Raw genomic sequence first — 11,230 nt, 5'->3', positions numbered from 1 at the left:
TAATCTCTGGGCTTTCTATTTTGCTCCATTGATCTATATTTCTGTCTTTGTGCCAGTACCATACTGTCTTGATAACTGTGGCTTTGTAGTAGAGCCTGAATTCAGGTAGGTTGATTCCCCCAGTTCCATTCTTCTTTCTCAAGATCGCTTTGGCTATTCGAGGTTTTTTGTATTTCCATACAAATTGTGAAATTATTTGTTCTAGCTCTGTGAAGAATATTGTTGGTAGCTTGATAGGGATTGCATTGAATCTATAGATTGCTTTGGGTAGTATACTCATTTTCACTATATTGATTATTCTTGTTTTTCCTTAGAAGATATTCCATTCTGAATGTAGAGTCATAAATCTGAATTTTAAAGCCACTTAAGTAATTTGTTGTTATAGGTAGCTAGTCAACAACCTGATGCAATTAGATTTATTAGTCTTTGTTCTCAATTTGTTCAGTTCAGTTCAGTCCTTCAGTTGTGTCCATCTCTTTTCAATGCCATAGACTGCAGCATGCCAGGCTTCCCTCTCCATCACCAACTCCCACAGCTTGCTCAAGCTCATGTCTATCGACTTGGTGATGCTATCCAAGCATCTCATCCTCTGTCTTCTGCTTCTCCTCATGCCTTCCATCTTTCCTAATATCAGGATCTTTTCCAATGAGTCAGCATGTTTAGTGTGCATTCAGTCTTTAAATCAACCCACATGAATTAAATTTCTCTGTCCCTACTGCACTCCCAACTCTAGGCCAGAAACAAAAAATTGCAGAGACTGAAGGCTGATTCCCGCACATCACTGTGGAGATTTCGTTCCTTTTTTTTTTTTTCCCCCGGGGGGAAAAAAAATTAGTTGCTAACATTAAAATCGGTAGATTAAATGCCCAAACTTTGATTCTCTTGAAAACATGGCCAACTTGCCTGATTTCCGGCATGGGTGAAGTGGAGGAAAGGCTGCTCCCAGTGATAAGGCCTGTGCTGCCCTGATTCCAACATGGCCACCTAGTCCTAGTATCATATCTCCTGCCTCCTGGGGCCATGAGCTTATGAGAACTAGACTTCTAGCTCTCTTAAGATAAAGACTACTTTTGTCTTGATCAACTTTGACTTTGAAACCTTTAACCCAGAACCTAGCACACACTTCTTCCTTGTACAGTTGTTGGATGATATAACATATCTTGTGGATGCATATGACATTTCTTCCAGTACTGAAACCATGCAATTGAAGTATTGCTCTGCCCTAAATCTTTGATGCAGACTGGCATCATAGGTGACCCTGATGTCTGCCAATAGACCCACTACCTTAAGCCAGTTGTATGTCCCTGGGCTGTCCCTGAAGTCTTCACTTTGCCATTTTTCAACTTATCCTCCTAGAAATTTCTTCTCCAATGAAGACAGTAATGCATATCTCATGAAGTGGCTAGGAAGATGACATGAAACCACGAATGCCGAGCATGGCCCCTAGTATCCATTTTCATGGTGTTCTTAGCAGTTTTTTCTCCATGTGGGCAAGGTTCTCTGTCTTCTTAGATGTCCGTGCAGATCAGTTTGATTTTCCAGCCAAGCTTCAAGGAAGAGATTACAGTTCAATTCTCTGTATTCTGAGAAGCTTCAAAGGCCACTGACCAAGGACAGTGCTGAAGGTAAAGATTTAATCAAGAGCTTTATGGGATTTTTTGTTTTGTTTTGTTTGTTTCAGATCTTTTAGTGGCCTAAAGGGGAAAACTAGGGTAGGTCAGAGCATATAAAACTAGGGGCTCCTGGTCACCACTACATGCTAAGAACCCAAACTTCCCTGAGTACTTGGATGCAGGAAAGAAGCATGAAGTGGCTGGTGCTCCTCGGGCTGCTGGCCTTCTCAGAGTGCATAGTCAAGTAAGTATGGGGACTGTAAGTCACATTATATTCCTTTCTCAGATTTTATTTTTCATCTGATTATTCTTCCACCGATCAGGTTTAGAAGGGAATGGAATATTTCCCTAAGAGTCTTAAAGCTCAACTCTTACTTATTGATAAGTAACTTTCTATAGGAACTGTGGATCCCAAGGTCTTGGTTGGGTTGCAAAAATCTTTTGGTCCAGTCATGTCAAGACCTATTGAAAATGCAACTCCTTGCAACTGTTCAGTGCACAGTCTATGCAGATGTAGATGTGGTCCTGTGGAATAGCACTTTCTACATTTTATTCAACATGTCCTCTTTTTTCCCTATCTACTTCAGTGTGTATATGCCTATGTCTGCATCTCTGTATCACTGTCACTTATCTCTCCATCTCTTTGGAAGTCACTGGGAGTGTATTTCTCTTTGTTTTGTTTTCTTTTAACTTTTCATTTGACTCTTACTTCTTTCTCAAGCCTCTGAACTTTCCTTAATTTTTCCCTATATCTTGGATTCTTCTTTCAACTCTCTCTTCTCTTTCAACTTGGAGAAAGATACACTGTTTTATATACACTGTTTTATATATGACAAACAGTGTGACCACACCCAACTCAGAAACCTCTTGCATTTCAAATTGCTCCCTTGTAAAAGAGGATGAGCCCCCCTTCTACTTCCTTCCTTGAGATTCTATGAGAAGGAATGAGTGAGATGGCAATAGCAATGCTAATGGCTGTCATTGTTGAGACTGGAAGATATCCTGGAGAAGGAAATGGCAATGCACTCCAGTATTCTTGCTCAGAAAATCCCATGGATTGAGGAGCCTAGTAGGCTACAGTCCATGTGGTCTCAGGAGTCGAACACGACTTCACTTTCACTTTCGATTTATATACATCACTTCACTTATCCCCAAGATATCCTATTTGGAGGGTTTGTATTGTTACATTCTACCATTTTACCAAAGGGGAGACTGAGACACCACATGGTCATATGGCTTACCTAAGATTGCAGAATAGAACCTGTATTGAAATCTATGTCTTTGCCATGGTATATGCATATAATTCTGATAATAATGTGCTTCATAAAAATGATTAGAAAATACACAGGGCCATTACAATGGCAGTTCTATCTTAACACTGACAGCTAATTGTAGCATCTTCTTTGTTTTCTTTGTCAAATGCTCGGTGGAAGAATACCTCTAAGGAGAGTGAAGACCATGACAAAAACCCTTAGTGGAAAAAACATGCTGAACAATTTCCTGAAGGAGCATGCTTACAGATTGTCCCAGATTTCTTTTTGTGGCTCTAATCTAACTAGTCACCAGCTGAGAAACATCAAGGATGTATTTTGGGAGGATGGTGCTCCACAGTGCCCCCTGGTGCTCTAGCCTAGCACTGGGGCTTATCTGGAGGTGCCAGGTGGGATGATGTGGATGAGGTTCCTGCAGGAGGCAGAGACACTGGAAAACAGGGGACTCCCAACCAGAGGAGAAGGCACTCTCATCCTCAACTCTTGGTCTTTGTGACTGGGCCCAGCAATTACCAGGTGGCAGGTAAATACCCATTTCTGTGTCAAAGATGTGTCATTTGTTTGAGGGTGATTGTTCCTTCTGAATTAAGTGAGTCACTCAGTTACAGATGAAGAGTGAACCATCACTGATCAAAAGGTAGAACCAACTGAAGAGCAACTGTGAATCCCCAGGCAGAGGATTTCAGTTTCCACAGATGCAAGAACTACAGCACTAAAAAATACTGAACCTGTATTCTGTGTATGGACATAAGAATCACTGTGGTTACTGTTTTTAAATTAGGAAAAGGGCTTATTTTGTCTTCAAGAATGCCCATGCCAGCCTGAGAGATAGTAAAAGAGTAAATACATGTCAAATGAAAGGGTCACCTGTGTGGTGTTGATTGGATGTGGTCTGAGTTTGGAGGGAGTGGCTGGGGTTGATCAAGAAGGACCTCCTGGAGACGTGGGTGCTAAGGCTGGGTTTGAAGAGACTACAGAGCTGCTCAAATGAAGGCACAAGGACTTCCCTGGGTGTCCAGTGGTCCTGAAGGCCCAGTGGTTATGCCTATGGGATTCCCATGCAGAAGGAACCACTTCAACGCCTGGTCATAGAGTCAATATCCTGCATACAATGTAGCACAGGAAAAATATATCAAATGCAGATACCTCTGTGACCAAAGCCTGTGAGCTGCACGGTGGTTAGAAAGTGATCTTAAGAGATATGTGACACCCAGAGGGAGGCAGCAGTTTGGGAATAGAGGGTAGCCAGTTCTGCACTAACCCACTCCCTCCTGCTCCCTGTAGTTGGTCTACCTGGCTAGTATCACCATTGGAACACCCCCTCAGGAGTTCCAGGTTTTCCTTGACACAGGCTCATCTGACTTGTGAGTGCCCTCTGACTTTTGCACCAGCCCAGCCTGTTGTGAGTACAGACACCCCATACCCGGACCATCCTTCACTTGCCCTGCCACCCTGTTTCCATCCTTGGCATCTGATGACACTCATCTCTTGTGTCTACAGCTACACAGGTTAGATTCAGACATCTTCAGTCTTCCACCTTCCAGCTTACCAATAAGACCTTCAGCCTCAACCATGGATCTGGGAGAGTTAAAGGAATTGTTGCTCACGACACAGTTCAGGTAACAGTGTAACATATGCTGAGTCAGGACTGGCTAGGGAGTGGCCACTGCTTGCCAAACAAATGCAGGACCATCTGGTAGGACCCTTCCTAGCCTAACTCCCATAGATATTGGTCATCTTATCCACAGGATCATGTCTCTGGGGAGGCAGTGCCCGTGGTCACACATGAGCAAAAGGATTAGCTAATCCAGAGAGTGGTTTGAGGTGTGGACTTGCAGCTCCTCTGCCCATGAGCAGTTCAAGGTTCATTTTGCTGGGAGTGAGAAAAAAGGATAAAAGCACCCACTTTTATATTCACACACTGTTCCAGGCACTTTCAGGTGATAACTGGTTTAATCTGCAACAATGCCACACCACAGTTACTCTGATTAGCTTATGAGACATATGAGGAAACTGAAGTGCAGACAGCAAGGTCCTTCCTGAGGGTACACATGTGGTAAAAGGTGGAGTTAGGCTGGCTTTTCAGGACTGAATTTGTTGTGGGGTGTTTGTGAACAGGATAAAACTCATCTGAGGACCCTCTGTGCAGTCAAGGGCTTCAGGTATCCAGAGTGGGAAACTGGTGGCCTGAGAAGTCAAGGGGCCTGATAAATGATTTTTCACTCTAGAGGACCTTTGAGAGTCTAAAAAACCTATGGTCTGCCTCCCCCAAAATACTTGAGTAGTCCCGCTCTCTCTTTTCTCTCTCATACACACTCAGAGAAATGTACACATATCCCCAAAAGTGATTTCCGCAGGCAGTAATTTCATAGAACCCTGCAAGCAAGATTGTGTTTTCGGCTTCTGTCTTCCTGGACAGATGCAGAATCCACAGTACATTACAGAGAATGCAGTCCATTCCTGTCCTTAGGTCACAGTGATGTCAAAGAGAAGGCTAGCTTGCTCTCGATTGTTTTGTCCATAATGTGGCACCAATGGGACCTGGCGTGACTCTTGGTTGCCCCACCTGTAGAGAAGCCACGAGGCCAAAATGACTCACTCAGGTGGTGTTTTTCAGAGGGGCAGATGTTATAAAATTCACAGCCTCTCTCAAATGGAACCCAAATTCCCCTCCCAGCTTGATCTCACGGTCTGTCGGGCACTGAAGACAGAGCCCAGCCTCAATTCTTCACTGAGGATCTAATGGCAATGCATCCCAGCCCAGTCCTAGCCCCACTTAATGTATCTGTAAGTGGGAACACTCTTCTTTCCCACAGATTGGGGACCTTGTAAGCACTGACCAGCCGTTTGGTCTAAGCATGGCAGAATACGGGTCTGAGCATACACCTTTTGATGGCATCTTGGGCTTGAACTACCCCAGTGTATCTTCTTCTGGAGCAATCCCCATCTTTGACAAGCTGAAGAATCAAGGTGCCATTTCTGAGCCTGTTTTTGCCTTCTACTTGAGCAAGTAAGTGTGAGATGGACAATCCCTTTCACCAAATTAGCTGTAGGATGCTTTCAGTTACACAAAAATTATAGAACACTAGATAAAGAAGTATCCTGAGAGATAATCTAACCCAGGATAACTATGGACCCAGGACCCTACCTGGCTTCACCCCTGGCCTTTAGAAATAAAAGTTTATTGGAACTCAAGCCTACTCCTGGGCTCAAGACCAGTAACTTGGTCTAGCAGGGTGAGTGAGGAGGAAGGCTAATGGAAGGCAACAGGAAACAAGTTGAAGGAAAAGGCATTAGGATTTGCTTATGAATTTGATCAGGAAGTAAGGAGAAGGATGGTGGATATCTTTCCTTCCTCATTAGCATTTCACTGGGAGCCCAGGACCAGCCACCCGATTTGTAGGAGCCAGTGAGAAATGAAAGTGTGGGACACAAAAGTATGGAACCCCTTGTTCAAGAAATAGGAGGCATTTCAAGACAGGGAGAGCAGAGGTTGGGTCTCTTCTGAGTTTGGGGCCCTTTAGAAAGTAGAGATCACAGGCCATTGGAGCCAATGCTGGATGACTTGAACCCACACCCTTAGAACTCCCAGGCCTTGATTTTCCTGAAAAATGACAAGGTGGACAAGGGGAACGCCAAAACACTTCAGCACCCTGTCCTCTGAGGGTGTCTGAGCACTCAGGTCGCTGGAGGTCCAGGGTGTCTTCAGAAGACATAGTGGGTGGAGCCCAGCCAAGTGATTCACTTTTTAACCTCCTCTGTGCCACTCATTAGCCAGTAACAGACTTCAATCTGGATCTCAATCTCTCCTAGACTCGATTTCTGCATCTGTACATGGGGGCCTTATTAGGGCCTTGATGGGTGGACAAGCACAGCTCTCAGACAGTGCTGTTGTTACTGTCCTCCAAGGATTGCCCCCCCTCTTCTCTATACAGAGATGGGCAGGAGGGCAGTGTGGTGATGTTTGGTGGGGTGGACCACCGCTACTACAAGGGAGAGCTCAACTGGGTACCATTGATCCAAGCGGGCAACTGGATTATGCACATGGACAGGTAAGCCTCTCCCTCTGAGGGTCAGCCCAAGTGAGGCTCCCACTACTGTTCATGGACACAGGCAGACAAACACAAATGCATTCTCAGACACACAGTCACACAGATATATACACCAACCACAACGACACAGACAGACACACAGAAACATGGAAACAGACAAGCAGACACATAAAAACATACACAGCAACACATAAAATCATGCATAGCTAGTCACAGACACACAAGCACACACAAAGAAACATGCAAACACACATACAAACAAACACACAAGCACAGAGATACACAAACAACCCATGGGTTCATAATCCCCAGGCCTTCTGAGCATCGCTCAGATCAGGGTTCTAAAAGGCACCAGAGAGGTCTGTGTAGCTGGGAGAAGGCTGCACCCACTGTCCTTTGAGGTGGGGAGCATGGTTAGAGGACTCTACAGTGTGGTGAACAGAGGATCAGTGAGAATATCTCCAGCCTGAATAGAGTTATGATAAGATGACTGACTGTCCAGGGCTACCTAGGACATAGGAAATTCTCAGTACAGATAAATGTCAGTTAAAAAACAGGGACAGTCCTGAGAAAATGGGGAAACTTGGTCTTCTTAGGGAGCAGCTTCCCAGCAGTGGAGAGAGGTTGGCTGCAGTCTTAAGACATGAAAGCAACTAATAGAAAAGACACGTCAAGTTCTTGGGCACGCAGTGGGACAGGGGCTATTACAGAGGCTCAGAAAGGTGGGATCCAGGAGTGACCTGAGGACAAGAGGCATAATTGATAGGATTTTGTGTGATACCCTCAGACAAAAGTTGGCCTGTACTTTGGAGTTTCTATGGGCTAGTCATATATTTCCTGGCCAGGGTCTCAGGGTCTGAGCTGGTTGTAGGAGCAGTGCTAGGAGACATCCTCTCCCAGAGGAGCCCCTCGCTCCCCCTACTGTGAGAATCTGCTGCCCCTGTTAATCTCCATCTTCACTCTGTGTGCGACCTGTTATTTGTTCCCCACCAGATACAGCTCTCTAGAGGTTACTTATTGTTTTCTAAGTTATCCTTCACTCATTGAATTGACAAGCATTGGGCATCCACTGTGTGACAGGCACTTTAGGGAGGAAAGGAGAATAAAACTCGCCCTCACATCTAAGAAGGCAGATGTACATGAAGTGACTCGCCCACATAGTGAATTGTGACTTTGGTACATGCTAGACATGAGGAGGAGAAGGCAATGACAACTCACTCCAGTACTCTTGCCTGGACAATCCCAGGGATGGCAAAGTCTGGTGAACTGCCCTCTATGAGGTTGCACAGAGTCGGATATGACTGAAGTGAGTTAGCAGCAGTAGCAGCAGCAGACATGAGGAAGGGTCTAGAGAGAGTGACTAAGACACGAGACTCATAAAGACCTAGGCAAAGGCTTCCTGAAAACAATAAAATTAAGCTGGAATCTGGAAGATGAGAAGAAATTTCCTAGTCAAAATGCAGTGGTCTTCTAGGAAGGAAGACCAGCTTGTGTCAAGGTACAAAACATCCTGGTGTGTTCAAGTACTACATTCAAGGATGTCAAGAAAGGTACTGTGTAGATAGCAAAGGAAAAGAGGGTAGAGACGAAGGGCTGTTTAGGAGACAGTTGGGAAGGGGACAACTCTGGGGAGGCTCAGAGTGACCTTGTTGCCCACTTTCTTCCTTTGTCTCTCAGCATCTCCATTGAAAGAAAGGTTATTGCTTGTTCTGGAGGCTGCATGGCCTTTGCTGACACCGGGACAGCATTCATCCAATGCCCAAAACCACTGGTCGATAACATGCAGAAGCTCATCGGGTCCAAGCCATGGCGTTCCAAGGTGAAGCGTCATGCCCCAGGGTCACTCCCAGTCTCCACACACAATAAGGATCACCAGGGCAAACCTCTTACCCTCTCTCTCTAACAGCACTATGTTTCATGTTCTGCGGTCAATACACTGCCCTCTATTACCTTCACCATCAACGGCATCAACTACCCAGTGCTAGGTCGAGCCTACATCCTCAAGGTGAGGGGACAATACTGAGGGTTGGTTCTCAAACTGGAGCTTGCAGGAACCCTTGTGCTGCTGCTGGGAGGAGGGCACCCTCTGGAGGCCATGTCAAACCATTGCAGATGCTGCTGAGCCCTGTGGCTGGGCCAGTGCCTCCCACAAAACCAATCACTTGAAAGTAAAGGGTCGTTTGGGACACTGATCTTCCTGAAATAAATGTGGAGATGCCACACCATATGGCATGGTGGGAGTCAGGGAGAGGGGAACACTGAGGTCCTCAGTCCTCAAATAGCTTCAACTCAATCTGAACCCTTAGTTGAATGAACATGAATTTCAGCAGTAGCAGTCCCTGAAATAGGCCATGTTACAAGGAGAATGGCTGGGGACAGTCCCAGTGTGATGTCCCAGCATAAGTTAACAGGCTCCCTTCCCTTTCAGAGTTTTCCTGGTTTGGATGATAAATTACATGGTCAGGCTCATTCTTGCCTGTATCTTCCCCTTGTTCTGGCCAGGTGCCTCCTTTGTGAGTTGGGGTACCCAACCCCTCTGGGGAGGTTGGATGCTAATGTGAATAAAGGGTGAACAGTGACTGCTCAGCTCCAGCACAGGGTGGAGCGGGAGTTCAGAGCAGGCTGATGGGCTCAAAGAAGGCTTTGAGGAAGAGAGGGAATTTCAGGAATTCTAAAACCACAAACTCATTGAGCCATATGGAGGGTTGCTTGGTTCTAGGCAAAACTGCACTGGATTCCATGCAAATGGCATCTCAAGATGATCTGCACTGGGGCACTGGGGACTTACTCAGGGTGATGAGGGCTACAGACTGACCAGTGGGGATGGGGAACAAGAGTACTTTACCCAATCAAGCCTGGAATGGCCACAGAGGGTGAGTGTGGACTGAAGGAGGCTTTGCAGAGTTCCTGAGTTAAAGCTTCAAGAAATTGTTGTGGGCACTGCTCTATTTAAGAGGGATAACCAACAAGTTGTTGTGTAGCACAGGGAACTCTGCTCAGTTATATGACAGCCTGGATGTGAGGGGTGTCTTTGGGACCAGGATACTTGGATACATGCGGTTGAGTCCCTTTACTGTCCACCTGAAACTCAGAATATTGTTAATCAGCTATACTCCAATCCAAAGTAAAGTTTTTAAATAAAGGACAGATTGTGGGGATGTAGCAGGAGAACCAGCATTCTCTTCAGAGAAAACAAGGAGCAAGAGTCAGAAGGAAAGAAACAGGGAGTGAGGAGAGCTAGGGACACACTTGTTCTTTTTGAAAAAATTATATTGAAATGTGGCTAATCTTCATTGTGGCATTAAGTTCTGCTGCACAGCAATGTGACTCAGTTATACACATAAAAATATATATTTTCTTATTCTTTTTCATGTGATTTATCACTGAATGTTGAAAATAATTTCTTGTGCTCTACAGTAGGACTTTGTTGTTTTTCATTCCTCTGTTTCCCCAACTCCCACTCCTCCCCTATCCCACACCCTTCCTCATGGCAACCTCATGTCTTGGACCTCTTTGGTTGATGAACTCTCATATCCCCTGCTGCTGAGAAAACCCCTTGATACTTACAAAAGAGGGAAATAAAACAAAGAATTGTGCTGGGTCTGGATATTGGGGGGAGTCACCAAGGGCTCATGCTGACTGGTTTGTGTCTCTGATTCCCCCAGGATTCTAGAGGCCGCTGCTATACCACCTTTAAAGAAAGCCCATTGAGTCCATCTATAGAGTTCTGGATCCTGGGTGATGTCTTCATGAGGCTGTATTTCTCAGTCTTTGATCGAGGAAATGACAGGATTGGCCTGGCACGGGCAGTATAAATGCTTGGAGTGGTTCAGAAATCAATAAGGCCACTCCTAAAACACACTCACTCACACTTGGGCACTGCTGCCCAGGATGCTGGTGAACTGTGTTTGGTGGTCTGCACACCCTATTCTCAGTAAAGAATAAAGGGTCTCACTCTTAATGGTGCTGAAACAAATGGTTGCCTCTGTGTCCGGGAGTGAACGATCTAGAACCAAATCTGGATCAAAATTGAGAGAAACCCTACTCCACCTGCCTTCAAGGAAAAGTGAGCCTCACTGAAATGATCCTGGGAATCCAGGACACAAGAATCAGAGCAAATACAAAGATCTCTGTGACTGGACCCAAGAAATCAGAAGTCATAAGTTCTTTCTTTCTCTCCCTCGGCCTTTCCCTTCCCTCTTCTTTGATGGTCTTAGCTGACAACTTTCTTCCTTAAGGCTTCTACACCTAGTGAGGGAGTCCAAGCTACATTCCCTAGGGTTCTATATCCTGA

General features: G+C 45.3%; 1 protein-coding gene across 1 annotated transcript; it reads left to right on the top strand.

Annotated features, from left to right (window-relative positions):
• Positions 1–1,756: 1,756 nt before the first annotated feature.
• LOC102389085 (pregnancy-associated glycoprotein 1-like) lies at positions 1,757–10,852 on the top strand. Its single transcript, XM_006076339.4, is given in 9 exon segments — positions 1,757–1,857; positions 3,047–3,197; positions 4,169–4,286; positions 4,385–4,503; positions 5,701–5,894; positions 6,820–6,936; positions 8,614–8,755; positions 8,843–8,941; positions 10,602–10,852. Coding segments are annotated over 9 exon segments (1,191 nt in total). The 3' UTR covers positions 10,752–10,852.
• Positions 10,853–11,230: the final 378 nt, after the last annotated feature.

Source organism: Bubalus bubalis, chromosome 5 (assembly GCF_019923935.1).
Source record: "Bubalus bubalis isolate 160015118507 breed Murrah chromosome 5, NDDB_SH_1, whole genome shotgun sequence".
NCBI classification, from domain to species: Eukaryota; Metazoa; Chordata; class Mammalia; order Artiodactyla; family Bovidae; genus Bubalus; species Bubalus bubalis.
The sequence above is the reverse complement of the archived record's forward strand: the minus strand, read 5'-3'. Positions and strand labels throughout refer to the sequence as shown.